We start from the raw sequence: 18,254 nt of genomic DNA on the forward strand, positions 1-18,254 counted from the left end.
AGTTGATTGTCAAGATTCCAGTTTGAGAATCACCTTGTTGAAGAGCTAAGTTATATCTGAATGATTTGTAGGTGAGTGGCTTAAATCGAGTGTTAAAGCAGCCAAAGAAGTGTCAGATAGTCAGAGAACTATCGATTATTCCAGTCACCAAAGTTGGCGTGATTAACTTTATTATTTGCAAAGGAAAACAAGTGTATTCAGAGTAAAAGACGTGTAACCAACTCACCTGTGGCCAGTCTCCATTGAGCAGTTGCTCATCAATCAAAAACTGAACTCCTCTCTCAATAGCCTGCTGGTCAGGATGTCTGTTAAACACAATATTTTTCATTTTCTTCAGTTTAATTCTATATCAGAAAGACTCCTGGCAAAAACACACCCTGCACAAAGTGTGAAAGAAAGCATGTGTTGGTAAACACCCCAAAGCTTCACCTGACAGCCATGAGTCCTAGCAAAGCCCAGGAGGTGTTGTGGATCTGAGCAGTGCTGCTCTGGATGTAGCGCTGCTGCTTACACGACTCAAAGTCCTCCCCCCAGCCTCCATCTGACATCTGTCGGTCCAGCAGGAACTGACAAGCCTTCTGCACCTCGTCAGGCACCTCCCTGGTTACAGAGGAAGCATCAGACTCATTCTGCTCTGCAGGTAAAGTCCTGATTTGTTCAGAAGAACTGGCTGTTCTTGAACACGTTCTTTGGTCGTCTTACTCGTTCTCATAAGTGTGATCCATGCAGGCGAAGGCTTCGAGGCCAAACCAGGTTCCGTACGTGAAACACACTCCCCAAAACCTGAGGACAAGCAGAACCAGACTGAGTGAGACCTGTTAGTTACGTAGTTATCAGGTGGTGAAACACCAAGTCCAGGCTCACCCTTCCCAGGATCCATCAGGTCTCTGCACCTTCCTGCAGAACTCCAGACCTTCTCTCAGAGTGGAGCTGAAGAATAAAAAATTGTTTTCTTAAATAAGAAGTCAGAGAGACGGGTTCTGTTCTGGGCGTCACTACATAAGCAAAGCAGAAAACTGTTGTGTGGTCTGATAAGTCAACACTCTTTCGGAAGCTTCATACGCCATGTTCTCTGTTTTAAACAGGAGAGGCACCATCCGGCCTGTTGGTATGGTGATGCATTGGTGACTCTTGCTTTTCGGGTCACAAGGGTCACTAGTGCCCATATCCAGCAGTCACTGTGCGAGAGGCGGAGGACACCCTGGACAAGTCTCCATTCCATCACAGGAACACATAGAGACAAATGAGACAAACAACCAGTCACTCTTTCATTCATACCGAGGGACAATTTAGAGTTACCAATCAGCCTAACATGCATGTTTTTGGTCTGTGGGAGGAAACCAGAGTACCCGAAGAAAACCCTTGCACACTCAGAGAGAACATACAAACTCCACCCAGAATGGCCCCCCTGGCCGAGATTCAATCCGGCAACCTTCTTGCTGAAAGGTGGTGGCTCTTTTAAACTGTGCCACCGTAAAAATCAAGTTCAAGGTTTTTTGATTTGTCATTTGCATCACATTCCTTAGATAGAGAACTTTACTAATTGGCTTTTCTATGTATGTGTATGTTCCTGTAAAGTGCCCAGAGACAACTTTGTTGTGATATGGCACTATATAAATAAACTGAATTTAAAACTGAATTGAATCACGTGGTACATGAAGTGGATCGAAAATGTGTACTCAGGGGCACAGTTGCGCCCAAAAATAGCTAAAATATAAAGTATAATATAATAACATATAAGTTAATAATAATAATAAAATGCCCCCCTCAATGCAAAAACAATTGTATTCAGGTTTGAGAACATCAGCTGTCGTCTTTCAATTTCTTTGAGTAATGGCTGCTTTTCTTGTTCTAATTCGAAGGTCTTTGGACATTTTAAAAAAGTAAACTTTTGTTAAGGTTCTTAATTTTCAAACTGCTATCTTCAGGATTTTTTAAAAGATTGAAATAAAGATAAAAATAAACTAATTGTATTCTTGTAACATGGTGCTGGTATAAAACATCTAAAAATCACAAGATTTGCTCAGTTTTTTAAATTTAGAATTATTTTCACATCTGAATGATTCATAGGTCTGAGATAAGTGAAAAAAAAAAAACATAAATTAATGTCTAGCATTCCTTGGATGAAAACATTAAATGGCAAGGTCCCAAAGGAAACTAACATTTTGGCCTAAATTTTGGACATTGGAAGTTATTGGCGTTGCTTGGTCCATCTTTACTTTAAGTTGTCTCTTTACTCGCTTCTGAACTGATGAAATCTTTATTTTTTTGCAACTAGGTAAACACATGACTGTAGATTTTTTTTCCCTTTTTTTCCAGTCTCTGTACAACTAACAGATATTTGTATTTAGCAAAATTCAGTTGTATATCAATGACATTCATACCTCTTTGTACACCTTTGTTAAACTGAAAGTTAAAAGGCATTCATGTAAACCTGATTTTTTCACTGAAGTTTCCTGGTAATGTAGTAAATTTCCTCACTAATAATCAGGACTTTTCCACTGTCCTGTACTCATGTACCTTATCTCTTCGGTACGGTGACCAGGATAGGCCTTCTGGAAGAGCCTCAAAGCCTGCATCACTGATGAGGTACACTCCACGAATGTATGGTCTATCATGATGTCACCTATTGAAGACAGAAAACAGTGATATTATCCATCCATCCATCCATCCATCCATCCATCCATCCATCCATCCATCCATCTTCCTCTTGTTCCAAAGTCAGGTTGTGGGGGCAACAGCTTGAGCAAGGAGACCCAAACATCTCTTTCCACAGCCATCTTTCCCAACTCTTCTGGGAGGATCCCAAGGCATTTCCAGGCCAACCAAGAGACATAGTCTCTCCACCGTGTCCTGGGTCTTCCCTGGGATCTCCTCCCAGTCGGATATGCCCAAAGCACCTCCCTAGGGAGGCACCCAGGAAGCATCCTTTCCAGATGCCCAAACCATCTCAACTTACTCCTCTGGATGTGAAGGAGCAGTGGTTCTACACTGTGCCTCTCTCAGATAACTGAACTTTTCACTCTATCTCTAAGGGAGAGTCCAACTACCCTGTGGAGGAAACTCATTTCAACCGCCTGTATCCGTAAATTCATTATTTCGTTTACTACCCAGAGTTCGTGGCCATAGGCGAGGGTAGGAATGTAGACCGACCAGTAAACAGAGAGCTTTTCCTTACAACTCAGCTCCTTCTTTACCACAATGGACTGGCACAGAGTCCACAGTACTGCAGACCCTGCATCAATCCATCTGTCATTCTCATGCTCCATTCTTCACTCACTCGTAAACAAAACCCAGAGATACTTGAACTTGTCAACTTGAGGCAGAACTTCACCCTCGACTCAAAGAGAGTCATCCACCTGTAAGGGTTATGGTTTATGTTCCTTGTTGTCTAGCCCCTTCTGGTGTGTTTAGGTCTGCATTTTCCTGATCCTCTGTTTCTAGTTTTATAGGGCTTGTGTTTCTTTAGTATCTGGCTCCATCTTGTGTTTATGTCTTGTATCCTCAGTCTCTGTCTTTGGCATCTGTGATTACTCACAGGCGCCTTCACTTTGTCTATGGTGTTTCCTGTATTTAAGCCTGTGTGTTTGTCTCACTCCTTGTCCTAGCATTACCTGTCCACTGGTGATGTCCTGGTCTGCTCCTTGTTTCTCGTGTAAGTTTTGCCACACTGACAGCTTGTTTTTGTAAATACATTCTTTATTTTATATTCTCCTGAGTCCTCAACTGCCTGCCTGCACAACTGTGTTTACCAGCACCAGCTCGCTACGACACCACCCTCTTCTAACTGAAGAACATGGCCTCAGATTTGGAGGTACTGATTCTCATTCTCACATTGATAACCGTAAACAAATTTTCCATTTTAACCAAGGATTTTAAACATGATAATACTGCACTTTATAGACAGAAAGAAAAATAATGTCATGTTTTGTGTTCAGTTTCTTGGTTTTATTTTTGAGTTTAACAGAGCTCTTCTGCACAGAACTGAGGAAGGGTTTAATCTATTTTAGAAAAAAGTTTTGGTTTAGGACTAACTAAACCTCATAGTGAAGGGTTTGAAATGAAGTCTGCAAGAGACTTACTAAATATCTCACATGGGTTGATCCACTCCAGGAATTTTCCTCCTCTTGTAGTTTCATATGTTGCAAATCCGCCATCTTTGTTTCTCATGCTCAGCAGCTGAAGAACAACAACAGACGTGATGGTAAAAGTAAGTTTCTTTCAGTTGCTCCCTTCTTCAGGAGTCCCCACAGCAAGCAAACTCTCATGAAACATTTGGGAATTTGTTTTACACCTGATGCCATTCCTGACACAACCTGGACTCAAACCTCCAACCTCAGAATTACAAAACTGCAGCCCCTCAAGCTACGGCAGCCACAGAAAAGTCAAAATGGAGTAAGATAAAAACGTATGTTTAGTCTGCTGTTTTTATGTGCCTAGCATCTAACAAACCGGTTTTAAGCAAATAGCATGTTTTGTGAACCATGACAGTCTTCTTACAGTGGTGGCCATTTTGAGCTGGACTGGTTCTAAATGTTCCGCTGTAGATTTACAGCCAGTGATTTTTATCCAAGTTTTATTAGTTTTCTGGCAAGTTTTATCTTTCGGAACAATTGGAAGATGATGGATGGATAAGTTTATCTATGTTGAGCAGCTTATTACTACCAACAGTCATGGCACACTTTGATGCAGCTACATATTTCGGTGTAACATTTACATGCTTTACTTTAAAGCTGCACAAGATACGAGATGAAAATTTGAACAAACCAATTACAAAAGAAATTCAATTTCTTTTTGTGAAATTCCAGTGTCAATTCTGAATATTGAATGACTTTGCTGAAAATTACCCAAAAAGCTAAAACATCCATCCATCCCTCCATCCATTATCTTTACTCGCTTCTTCCATTTTGGGTCGTGGGGGTCGCCGGTGCCCATGCCCATGCCCATGCCCAGCTATTGCTGTGCAAGAGGCAGTGGACACCATGGACAGGTTGCAAGTCCATCACAGGGACACATAGATACAAACAAGACAAAATTCACATTCTCACCTAGGGACAATTCAGTCACCAATTAGCCCACCATGCATATTTTTGGTCTGTGGGAAGAAAACCAGAGTACCCAGAGAAAACTCACACATGCATGGAGAGAACATGCAAACTCCAAAAGCCCCCGGACCGAGATTTGAACCAGGGTAACCTGCTTGCTGAGAGGCAGCAGCTCTACCAGTTGTGCCACTGTGCTGCCCAAGCTAAAACATAGTTGGCAAAACTAAAAGAAGACAAATAGCTAAATGCTAAAATTAGCAAATAGCTTTCTAAGAACTAGAAGTAGTAAAACCCCAGCTAAAAGAAGCTAAACACCATCTAAACGTAGGAAAGTGCCAGCAAAAAGTAGCAAAAGAGTAGCAAAATGCTAAAAATAGTAAAATGCTAGTTAAAAGCAGTAAATGGGTAAGCTAAATACTAAAAGTAACAACAGGCTAATTATAAGCTAAAATCACAATTTGATTAAAAAATTTAAAAGACTAGCTAAAAGTATCAAAAAAGGTACTTAGAAGCTAAATATAGCACATTTCTGGCTAGATAATAAAAGTTTCAGAACAGTAGCTACAAGTAGCTAAAGCTTAGCTAAAAATAGCTGAATACCAAAAGGCAAAGCATCCATTTCATGAATGAACTGGACATCTTTATTTGTGAAAGGCTGAAGTATTGCAATGTGTTTAGAAATAGATTAACAAAAAATTAAAAGGTAGAAAAAAAAAGAAAAAAAAAAACAGAGCATAAAACACAATTAGGTTACTTTTATTGTGCTACCAGCACTAAAACTAAAAATTGAATTGCAGTTTATGGACCTTCAAGAAAACAAAGCAGAGAAAATGGGTGCACGGTTCTGGTAACTGACCACATTGACAGCATCAAACAGACGATCAGAGCTGAACGGTTGTTCGATGGAGGGACAGAGCTCCTCCAGGAGCATCACGGACTTCAGGCCTTCTCCTGTGCAGTCAGACACGATCCAGTTAAAGTGACGATTAGTCAACGGGAAACCACCCTAACACACACAGAAACACACAGTGCATGAGCTGTAAATGCAGAACAGCTATTTAAAAAAATCTCTCAGTGAACCAAAGATCAGGAAGTAAGCAGGGCTAACAAATGATACAAATAAGAACAAATGTAAACTAATAAATTATGAATATGGCAAAAAATATTGGACTGAATTTTTGTTTTCTTTTTCAGTTTTGGTTAGTCCAAAATATGTGTTTATGTATTTTCTAATCATTGGTATTTTAATTAAAAAATACCAATTTATTGTCAAATTTGAGCCGATGACAGGACTCTGGCAGTGTATAAACAAAATAAAGAGAAATGTGCTTCATTCACTCAATTTGTCTTTAATTTATTATCTGCCTTTCATGGTGGCTGGGGCTTATGTAGTTACCTGTGTCTGCACATGTATCCTATCTGTTAGCAAAACATCCCATGAACCAGAGGATGGATTTTAAGGAAACATTCAGAAATTCATCACTGGAAAAACATCTACAAGAGGTTAACTATTAGTCAACTCTGTACTGCTGATTATCCATTCTGCTGATCTCATGCTGCTGATTATCTCATGCTGCTGTATTCATTCATACCTATCTACTCTCACAGACTCGTGTTCGGGCTGCTGTTACGCTGTATTGTTTTACATTATTAGTGTTTAGCATATATCTTAGATCTTTTAGAGTACCATTTGGCATTTATTGAGTGTATTTGTTTAGTGTATATCTTAGTGTATATCTTAGATCTTTATTTAAGGTTTCTTTTTATACTTTATATTTAGCTATTTTGGGGTATAACTGGGACCCTGTATACATAATTTCATTCCACCTCCTGTACCACATGTGATGGAAACAACAATAAAGTTGACTTGAATTTGAACTTCAATATGGCCACCACAGTTAGGTGGTTGCCCTTTGTCACCGATTCTGTTCACAACTTTTATGGACAGAATTTCTAGGCGCAGCCAAGGTGTTGAGGGGATTCATTTTGGTGGCCTTAGGATCGCTTCTCTGCTTTTTGCAGATGATGTGGTGCTATTGGCTTCATCAGGTCGTGATCTACAGCTTTTGTTGGAGCGGTTCGCAGCCGAGTGTGACACAGCCGGGATGAAGACCAGTTCCTCCAAATCCGAGGCCATGGTCTTGAGCCAGAAAAGGGTAGAGTGCCCCCTCCGGGTCAGGGAGGAGCTCCTGCCCCCAAGTGGAGGAATTTAAGCATCTTGGGGTCTTGTTCATGAATGAGGGAAAAATGGAGTGAGAGATCAATATGCGGATAGGTGCAGCGTCTGCAGTGAAGTTTGCGCTGTACCAGTCTGTCGTGGTGAAGAGAGAGCCGAGTCAAAAGGCGAAGCTCTCAATTTACCGGTCAATCTACGTTCCTACCCTTATCTATGGTCACGAGCTTCGGGTTGTGACCGAAAGAACGAGATCTCGGATACAAGTGGCCGAAATGAGTTTTCTCCGCAGGGTGTCTGGGCTCTCCCTTAGAGATAGGGTGAAAAGCTCGATCATCCGGGAGGGACTCAGAGTAGAGCCGCTGCTTCTCCATGTCGAGAGGAGCCAGTTGAGGTGGCTCGGGCATCTGGTTAGGACGCCTCCTGGACGCCTCCCTGGTGAGGTGTTCTGGACACGTCCCACCGGGAGGAGGCCCAGAGGAAGATCCAGGACACGCTGGAGGGACTATGTTTCTCGGCTGGCCTATGCCTCTGGATTCCCCCGGAGGAGCTGGACCAAGTGGCTGGAGAGAGGGAAGTCTGGGCCTCCCTACTTAAACTGCTACCCCCGCGACCCGACCCCAGATAAGAAGAAAATTGATGGATGGATGGCCACCACAACTAATTAACATTAACAAACAGAAATATTACCTTAACTCGGTCGGTTTTACAGTTAATGAGCTAGAATTTATTGTGGTAGTAGCTGGGAGTCATCCTCACACATACTTTGATACTTCCAACACTGGTGATTCATTAGATATTTTGCTAACAAGCAGACACATCAAAAACAGCACTTTTGGCTTTATAGAAGGGTGATAATTAGAGTGTCGTGCATATAAAGTGAGGTTGGTCTTACCTTGTTCATCTGTCTGTAGTATTTTTGATAATCAGGAGGATTCTCAGGTATCTGAGCGAAAGAAGTAATGAGTCATCAGAAATCATTTTTGAAGGTTCCGGATGTTCATGCTCTGTAGAATGGCTTTTAAGTGTCTGCTTTACCTGTGAGAGTTTGAAAAAATCATGAGCCTTACAAAGACACTCAACCAGTTTGGGGTCATTCTGAGCTCCAGCCTGGAAAACATATAGCTTCAGAAACTATTTGAACAATAGAAACACTATAACACAAGTGTCCATTGTATCGTTACCTCAAGAAAAGCCTGAACAATAAAACTAGTTTCCCAGAGCTGACACCCGTTTGTTGACTGTGTGGGGGAAAATACAACAACAAACTTGTACTGAAGAACAAAATATTTAAATTAAGTAGTACTATAAAGGGGTACTAACTTTATTTTAAATATTTATAGTGCAGTAATACATGTCTACCTGCATTTTCATGCCATCCAACCCCATCCTGGAAGACAGAAACCTTACAGTTAGTTTAGCAACTTTAAAAATGTTTTTACAGATTTGGCTAATGACAAGGATTCTCAAAGAATTTGACTCCAACTGATGGTAGAGTTGGGTGATATGACCCAAAGCAAATACGTGATATAGACAGTTTCTTGTTTTATATAGAGACATTTCGTCCTCTTTCCGGAAGGCTTCATCAGTCTGAGGAGTTCCAGTAAACTGTTTCCCCACCAAGCAGTAAACTCCTTAAGTGGACCAACCAGGTTGCTGGAGCTAAGATGGTTTCTGGGGGCCGTCTTGTCCCCCCGTTGAATCCTTCCAGACAGTCACAGCCAAAGTGGTTCAAGGCAACAAAGTTCATGCTCAATCATCCAGGTATCAAATCCAATAATTCTCAGTCAGGTCATCTGGACAGTTTCTTTTTTTTATATAGAGTCGACTACTTCTTTTAACTTTATTCTAGTGTATTGATACTTTTATTTAGCATTTTGATACTTTTAGCTAACATTTTGTACCTATTAGCTTTGGTTAGTTTTAGGTAATTCTGCTTCTTCTACAAATTTCAGAAAAGTCATTCAGAGCCCAATGTTTACACTGAATTTTTACATGAATCTAGCACTTTCTACAATTTGCTCTCAGACTGCAGATTTACTTGTGGTTCCTAGAGTTTCTAAAATTGGAGACATAGCTTTCAGTTCTCGGGCTCCTCTCTTATTGAACCAAATTCCGGTTTCTGTCTGTGAGGCTGATACTCTGTCAACTTTTAAGACTAAGCTTAAAACTTTTCCTTTTTGATAAATCTTATAGTTTGGGTTGACTTTGGTTTGCTAAGCTATCCCTTAGTTCTGCAGCTATAGGCTAAGACTGCTGGAAGTTAAAGTGACCACATCTCACTCTGCTGCTGTTTTTACTCACTCTTCTTTTCATGTTTGTAATTATTTCTATTATTAACTTTTTTTTTTCTTCCCATAGAAACTACACCTCCTGGACCATTCCCTCTGCGTGTCTTTTCTGCCCTCTCAAACCCCGGCTGGTCGAAAAATTCTCAGACTGGTTCTGGCTTTGTTTAAGGTTTCTTCATTTTAAAAGAAAGGTACCTCTTTCCACTGTTGCCAGCAATCTGCTCAGGAAGGAAGACTGCGACAAAATGATGATGCAACCTTCTGCTTTCCATGAATTAATACCTCTTTTACTAATTCATGGTTTTGCAATGCACTGAAGCTAATTGTGTTGTATTATAACTGGACTGAATTGACTAATTGGACTGGAATTGGATTTATGCTATGAACTCTCTGTATAGTGCCCTGGTCTGATGGTTGTTGTGAATTAGTGTTTAAATAAACTGAACTGAATTCAGGAGAATTGACACAGGAGAGTTTTGAATGGGTCGGGGACAGTGTGCTGTCTGCTTTAAAAGATCTTGTGGGAGAAACTAACTTCCCAGTGAATTGGATTTCTGTAGAAACAAACTTGCTTGCATACTTTTCATCACATAACTAAAGAAATAGGATTTTGTTGGTACAATTAAATATAATATATTGATGCATCTAGATTTAATCCCAAAGCTTCATCTGCTCCAATTTCATTATCCGTGGTGCAAATGAGTTATTCCTTATATCTCTTATGTGCACATATTAACATGTCATATTGAGCAGGAGTTTTGTTTTGCTAAAGCTGATCTTTGTTAAAGACTGACTGACCAGAGGTAGTCAGGGATCCAGGATAAATGCCCCTGAAAACCCGGTGAGGTGGGTCCGTCCACATACCAGCGAACCAGCATGTTCATGGTCTTGGGGATCTATACCAAAATGAAGAGGCATTAAAGATACAACATTAATACGTTTTTGTAATCTTGTGAAAGTGTGAGTTTATCTTACCGAACCAATGTTGGTGTAGTTGGTGAAATGGTCGTCGGCCTTGATGTGCTCGTATATCTCTTTTAGAGCCATTTCTCTCAGTGTGGAGCTATGGTAGTCTTCATAAACGTTCAACACCACTGTCGGAGTACAGGAGTCACAAAGTTAGGGGTGGCTGCAGGGAGAAGGCTTGTAACTGCATGAAACCAAAGTTTAACATCAGTCCTTTAATGAAGACTTCATCCATTTTATTCTTTTCCAAGCAGTCAGGCTTTCTTGTAATCTTCAAAAGGTGTCTTAATAGAACATTTTCAGACTTTCTGAAAGTCTGAAGGTTTAGATAAGGACTTTGGTAGTTTGGTTACCATGGTCAATTTGATGTCTGAATATTGTAAAAGGTTGAAGAGTTCTTTAGTTTTGTGTACATTAAATGTACTAGGTATCATTTTAAATATCTGGTTACATCTCTTTGACTTCTTTTTTCAACTGTTCCCTCTTCAGGTGTCTCCACCACGAGTCATCCTCTGTCCTCACTCCTCTACCTCCATATCCTTAATAACTGCATCCATACACTGCATCTCCTTTTTGGCTTTCCTTCTTGTCTTTTTATGGCAGATGCATTTTTAACATCCTTCTACCAATATACCCACTGTCCCTCCTCTAGACATGTTCAAACCATCTCAGTCTGGTCTCTCTAACTTTATCTCCCAGTTGTTCAATCTGTTCTGTACCTCTGATGATCTCATTCCTAATTTTATCCATCCTTGTCACTCCTGAGAACCTCAACATCTTCATTTCTGCCACTTCCAGTTCTCCTGTCTTTTTGTCAATGCCACTGTCTCCAGACTATACAACATAGCTGGTCTCAAAACTGTCTTGTAAATTTTTCCTTTGACTTTTGCTGCCACCCTGTTGTCACAAATCACTTCTGAAAGTTGTTTTTATCCATCCACTCCATCCTGCATGGACTCTCTTTTTCACCTTTACTACATTCCATGTTTTCCTGGACAGTGGACCCCAAGTACTTGAAGTCCTGCACTTTTGTGACCTCTGATCATTGTAGCTTCACTATTCCACTCCCTCTCATTTACACATGTACTCTGTCTTGCTATGGCTGAATTTCATTAATCTTCTTTCAAGTGCATACTTTGTACTTCCACCTCTTCAAGTTCTCTTCCACCTGTTCCCTGCTCTCACCACAGGTCACATCACACAACAAAATAACCATTTCTGTGGCAATGATGATTATTGTTGACACTGAGTTGTGCTTACTTACAGAGGATAGCATTCAGTAGTTTGCTGTGAGGTACATACAGGTCACATGCTGCCACATTGTTCCTCTGAGCGGGCCAGTTAATGGTGGCGTAGTCCTGGACGTACAGCTCCTGCATACAAACATGAAACTAATCATAAAAAAACTTTGATATCAAATAATTTATAAAGAAAAAGTCAAAACAAAGATCTAATTATAAAAAAGTTGTATTAAATGTGAATAAAAACAGACAGCAACGATTTGCTAAACCTCATAAACTCACATTATAATAACAATTTATTGTAGTGAATATTTATTCTAGGAAATTGTACAATTAAAAATAAATAAATAAATTAGAAAAAAAAAAACCCAACAACTTTGAAATTGATGACAGCAACACATCTCATTTAAGTTAGATTAAGGCCATGTAAAAGGCCATGCTGGAGTGTTAATCAGAAAGTATATGAAAAAAAAAGTAAACAATCTGATGGATTTATATCTTTAAACAAAGCCAGTGTGTCTGATTTACAACTGACAAAGTTGAGACTGTATTATTGTCAGCAAGCATGGCTCCCTCATGTGGTTCATGCTGAGATTTGCACCTGTCTCAGGCTGAGAATCAGAGGGTCTTCCTCTGCAGTCAGTCTGACAGCAAAGCAGTAGCTCATAGCTCGGTACACCTGACGACAGTAACACCACATTTTTGATGGGTGGACTGGCATCCAGCTGGGAAGCAACCTTAAACACACAAAATAAATACATCTATCAGCTCTGAATCTCCAGACTGTGCTAGTGATTGATGATGGGAACACACCTAACATCAATCTGTCACTTCGCCCGGATGGATTATGACTTTTGCACAGCACTGTATACTTGTTTTCTCACACATTAGCAGAGATTCTCAATAGTTCTGTTTTATTTAAAGCTAGTAAAAGACAACATTACAGGCTGTTAGAGCTTACCAAATTTCTGGAAATACTGAATTAAAGCCATCCCAGCTGTAGACGTTTAAGACAGAGAGCCAGAATTTTCCCCACGTTGGAATCCCGACTGCACCACCTAAAAACAAATCATCATAAAGAAAGCTTTAACAACTAGTGGAAGGATGCCATACATCTTATTATTTGTCTGTTTGTCATTGCTGACTGTTAATGATGACTTTATTCAAACCTTTTTTGTGCAGGTTGTTTCGCGCACGAACCAAATCTGGGTCATCAGCATCCACTCCCAGGAGCCTCATTGTGATGTAATTCAGCGCCGTTCCCAACACTGTAGATATATCTTCAATATGCCTGAAGGATCCACAAATATACAAACATTATGTAGTTATTAAAATCCTAACATCCAAATTTGTCGGGCTTTAGCTTAGATACACTGCCTGGCCAAAAAAAAAAATGTTGCCACCAAAAAAAAAAAAAAAACTGGTCACACACTAATATTTCATTGGACCACCTTTAGCTTTGATAACGTCATGCATTCACTGTGGCATTGTTTCGATAAGCTTCTACAACAAGATCTATTTCCATCCAGTGTGGCATTAATTTTCCACCAAGATCTTGCATTGATGACTGGGCACTAGGCATGATGGGTGCATCACTTCACCTGCCTCTCTTCTTACCTGATGCACCCATCACTCTGGAACAGGGTAACTCTGGACTCACCAGACCACATGACATTCTTCCATTGCTCCACAGTCCAATCTTTATGCTCTCTAGCAAATTGAAGCCTTTTTTTCCCGGTTAGCCTCACTGATTAGTGATTTTCTTAAGGCTACACAGCTGTTCAGTCCCAATTCCTTGAGTTGCCTTCACATTGTGCGTGTGGAAATGCTCTTACTTTCACTATTAAACACAGCCCTGAGTGCTACTGTTGTTTTTCTTCAATTTGATTTCACCAAATGTTTAAGTGATCGCTGATCATGGTCATTCAGGATTTTTTTCTGGCCACATTTCTTCCTCGAAGACGATGGGTCCCCACTATCCTTCCAGTTTTTAATAATGTGTTGGACAGTTCTTAACTCAGTTTTAGTAGTTTCTTCAATCTCCTTAGATGTTTTCTGTGCTTGATGCCAATGATTTGACCCTTCTCAAACAGACTGACATCATTTCCACGACCACACGATGTGGCTTTCAACATGGTTGTTTAAGAAATGAGAAGCAACTCATTGCACCAGTTGGGCTTAAATAACTTGTGGCCAGTTGTAAGATAATCATCCATGCAGTAAATATCAGGAGGTTTGTACCCATTTGCTTAGTTAAATCCAGGTGGTGATGTTTTTGGGGGGCCAGGCAGTGTATATTTCAGGCTGCAACACATTTAAGACACATTTGGATCTTGGCAAATTATGTCTGGTACTATAAAAATGTTATTTTAAGCAGCTCATACCAGTAATGACTTGCTCCAGATAGCTACTTTATGACAGGAATCAGCACAGCTGGAGCCCCACCCTCACCTGCCACCAGGCTCACACCGCGCCAGATTTTTCTCTCCCTGCAGGTGGTGGGCCTACATGGGTGGGCCTTCCAGTAACCTTCATTTTTATGGTTGAGTCTCTTTCACCAAGATTTACAAATGCTTAGTTTTACCCCTCCTTTGAGGCCCATTTGACATGGGAGATCCTAGTGAGGGCTACCACCCAATACAACAGCTGCCAGGATCTGGGGGGAGGGATACTCAAACTCCTCCACCATATTAGGTTAGTGAGTCAACTAACGGTGGTTCAGGCATCTGATTGAGATGCCTTGTGTGCACATCCCTCATAAGGCACATTCCACTGAGGGGGACCCTTGGGCAGACCCAGAACTTAAGAATGGGACAGAACAACACCTGAATCTCCTCATCAGTGTCCTCTGTGCCCTCAGTCTCCTCTGTGTCTCAAACTGAAATAGCATGTTTGCCACTTTTGTCACAAGACTCAACAAATCAGAAGCATGTTCTCACAGCAGATGAATATCAGTGAGCAAATCGTAAGATAAATCTTTGATGTTGACGTACAGTCCCCAACCTCCATCTGACAGCTGGACAGAGCGCAAGTACCTCACCATCTCCTTCTTCCAGGGCTCTGGCAGCTGGATCTTAGTCACATGACACACAACAAGAAGACCTGTGAATATAATCAGACAACTAAAAGTCTGCATCGTCATCCACTCCAGTAAAAAAAAAAAAAAAGTAGTTCAGTTAGAATGGAAGTGCTGCAGATATTTACCACAAGAGTAAAACAGGAGAGTGATGCATCTTACCTGGCATAAATAAGAGGGGTCCGCCAAAGTCCCCCACCCAGCTACCGTCCTCTGCCTGGAGCTGACTGTAGAAGTTCATGCCTTTCATAGCTGCATCAAAAGCTGTTTGTGCAGCCGGGGAGTCAGGAACAAACTTGCTCTGTGGAGAGATCCAGATTACCTTTCAGTAGGAGGGTTATCTCGAGCAGGAAACGTAGATTCATCCATCCATCTATTATCTTTTGCTCGCTTCAGCCATTTTGGGTCACGGGGCTCGCCGGTGCCCATGTCCAGCAATCACTGTGTGAGGGGCGGGGTACACCCTGGACAGGTCACAAGTCCATTGCAGGGCCACATGGAGACAAACGAGACAAACAACCATTCACTCTCTCACTCACACCTAGGGACAATTTAGAGTTACCAATCAGCCTCCATACAAAATTCATGTTTTTGGTCTGTGGGAGGAAACCGGAGTACCCGAAGAAAACCCACACATGCACGGAGAGAATCGGCAAACTCCACCCAGAAGGTCACCCGGACTGGGATTTGAACCGGGGACCTGCTCGCTGAGAGGCAGCAGCTCTACCAGTTGCGCCACCGTGCTGCCCAACGTAGTTTCAATTTGGCATAATTTTTGTGATCTTAGTCCTGTTTTTCTGAAACAGCACATAGAAAACGCACTGAATGTTTGAAAAATGGATATTAAGAAGTTTTTACCTTAGAAGATGAAATGTGGAAATGGACACTTAAAACCTAAATGTTTTCCATATTTATTCTGACCTCAAATGTACCAAAAATTTAAGTTTCATACCTTTCATAAAGCAAATGTTATTATTTTTTTTTTAATAAACAGAAAAATAATTGAAACATACAGTGTCCAATCCCAGAGAATAAGCTTCCAGCATGGTCTGCTCTCTGTCGAGGTCCTCCACATATTCCCAGCTGTGTCGGTCTTCCACAGAGATCAACCTCCAGTGACTCAGGTCTGTGACCGGTTCTGTTTTATAGGGTCCACCTTGCCCCCGCACAGACTTTCTAGAGAAAGATAACACAAACATTTCTAATTTGGTCTTAGTTGCATGTTCTTTATACTTCTTATTGTCCTTACTGATGCCAAAATGTATGCTTTAAATTAAGGTAAAAACAATATATGTTGAGGGGAGACAATGGCATTGAAGACCAACTTAGTGAACAACTAAAACCAAAAATGACCTGTCAACTCCTAATTTCTGACAAGGTCAGAAGCTTGAGCATCTGCACAAACAGAGCTTATAGTTTTGTCTTCAAAAGAGGTTAGGTTTTGTAATTTGCCTCACAAGACCGTCTGCTGGAATCACAATGAGTGATAAAATATTTTAAACCTTTTGACACATTTTTAGATTAGATAAAGAATATTCAAATTATCAACATTTAATTTTCAGCACAATTTAAAATAATTTTTATAACTGAAAACATATTTAATCTGCATAATTCATGCTTTTTGTTTAATGAGTCTTAAAAAAAAGTCACTACACGTTGTTCTTCCTAATTATATATTCTGAGTGTTTGGAGCCTCAGAAAAACAACAAATTCTGAACAATACCAGGGATTCAGTCACACCGGAATGGTGTTTTACACCAAACAGTTGCTGGTGTGAGGATTCTGGTGTTTTGCGATTCGTTTGTGGCATTATCCATATTCCAAACAGCTCCTGAGTGACAGGTGGAGCAGATCCTGCAGCAGATGAGCTGATGAGCTCCTCTCTACTACTTAAGCAACCTTCTCTTCAGAAGCCGTTGCTGGTTTACTCAACAGAATTATTAACAATATTGTTGGCTCTGCAAAAGCTAGAGGGGAATGAAATAAGAAACATTATCACATCTGATATTTCAACACTCAAGAGTATTGCAACAGGCAAATCCATCTGGAAAGATATCATCAATGAAATTTTTTCTTACAATGTATTGAACAGAAACTAAAGGCACAAAAATACAATTTCTTCAATGTGGGGAGAAATGAAATGAGACATGCTGGTTAAACAAGTAATCAATAGAAAGTCTATAGAAATAAAAGTCCCTCTTAGCAAATCTGAAATTAAACGAATCATCAGGAAATATTTGTAAACAGTATGGCAAGAGCTTTGGGATTTACAGGAAGCCAGAAGACCTTTATACAGCATACAAAAACATGTTTGGTTGGGAAGGAAAAGATGGAATAGGAAAGTAGAAAATGTCATCACTCGATTCAGAATGGGACACTCGGGTCTCAATTACACTTTATATAAAATAGGCAAGCATCCTACAGGAATATCAGAATTGGAATGCTTTTATTATCCTTGCACAGTGAAGTACAACAAAAGTACTTTCCGTACAGCCATCCTAAAGATGGACAGAAGTGTACAGGGGGCTGCAGCTTCTAAGATCCGCTGCCCCATTGCTTAGATAAGAAAAAGGGAAGAAAACCCAAGGAGAGATGTATATAAAAAAAAACGATCTCTCACACTCTCATGAGTGACAGGTAGAGCAGCTCCTACACAGCTGCAGTCGATGAGCTCCTCTACTACTGTAGTAACTTTCTCTTCAGAAGCCATCATTGGAGCATTTGGTTCATTTGGCTTTTGAGTTCTTACATGTGATCCTGGAATTTCTGGTCCCACCTGCCACTCTCCAACCATCCACTCTGCCTGTAAAACGGCTGACACACTCCACTGGTTCTCTCACCTGCGTCTGGAATCCTCTCCGCCTTTACCTAAGAGATTCACATTCACTGTAAAAGCCAGCTTTTCTGTCCAAGCATTTTTCTAAAATTAATTGTTGTTCGAGATTCATCCTATTCCATCCTCCACAGATTGATGACCCACTACTTTGTTCTATCACCTGTGAATAAAGAGCACTCACCTTTTTTACCTCTGTGTCTTTGAATCCTTTTTGTCATCAGAAAACCAATCTCTAGGTCACAAAACTTATTTTTGCTCAGCAAAATGACAGCTGGAAAGATGAGTGTGGGCATGGGTCATAAAAATGGGGTATCTTTATACTACATTAGTTATTTCAATTAAACTCAATTCAGTTTATTTGTATAGCCCAAATAATAAAAAAGCACTATACAAAATGCCAATTAGTGAAGTTTATCTAAGGAAGCAAGCTGTTTGCTTCAAATATCCACTCTGTGGCATTCCCCCAATCCTGAGCAGCCCATTGGCGGTGGTGGAACAGAAAAACTCCCTTTTAACAGGAAGAGAGAGAGAACAGGAAATAGACACAAACACAGAGTGGCAATTTAGTTTCTATAGGGAGACAGACAAAGAAAACACGGTATGAATTAAATCAAAGCCAACCCCAA

At 40.5% G+C, this 18,254-nt stretch overlaps 1 protein-coding gene across 1 annotated transcript in view; it reads right to left on the bottom strand.

Moving 5' to 3' along the window:
* LOC119419509 (lanosterol synthase) overlaps positions 1–18,254 on the bottom strand; it is a 64,243-nt gene that overhangs the window by 44,803 nt on the left and 1,186 nt on the right. The window contains exons 2-21 of the mRNA XM_037686844.1: positions 15,806–15,968; positions 14,955–15,093; positions 14,710–14,818; positions 12,886–13,007; positions 12,678–12,774; positions 12,318–12,453; positions 11,740–11,848; positions 10,485–10,603; positions 10,308–10,405; positions 8,581–8,608; positions 8,403–8,459; positions 8,257–8,328; positions 8,114–8,164; positions 5,902–6,051; positions 4,083–4,179; positions 2,521–2,626; positions 865–930; positions 703–783; positions 430–600; positions 227–305 (exon numbers count right to left, since the gene is read on the bottom strand). Coding sequence (XP_037542772.1) covers positions 227–305; positions 430–600; positions 703–783; positions 865–930; positions 2,521–2,626; positions 4,083–4,179; positions 5,902–6,051; positions 8,114–8,164; positions 8,257–8,328; positions 8,403–8,459; positions 8,581–8,608; positions 10,308–10,405; positions 10,485–10,603; positions 11,740–11,848; positions 12,318–12,453; positions 12,678–12,774; positions 12,886–13,007; positions 14,710–14,818; positions 14,955–15,093; positions 15,806–15,968 — 2,050 coding nt within the window. The remainder of the gene's footprint in view (positions 1–226; positions 306–429; positions 601–702; positions 784–864; positions 931–2,520; positions 2,627–4,082; positions 4,180–5,901; positions 6,052–8,113; positions 8,165–8,256; positions 8,329–8,402; positions 8,460–8,580; positions 8,609–10,307; positions 10,406–10,484; positions 10,604–11,739; positions 11,849–12,317; positions 12,454–12,677; positions 12,775–12,885; positions 13,008–14,709; positions 14,819–14,954; positions 15,094–15,805; positions 15,969–18,254) is intronic.

The sequence above is a fragment of the Nematolebias whitei genome, chromosome 13 (genome assembly GCF_014905685.2).
Source record: "Nematolebias whitei isolate Nwh7 chromosome 13, NemWhi1, whole genome shotgun sequence".
In the NCBI taxonomy this organism is placed as follows: domain Eukaryota; kingdom Metazoa; phylum Chordata; class Actinopteri; order Cyprinodontiformes; family Rivulidae; genus Nematolebias; species Nematolebias whitei.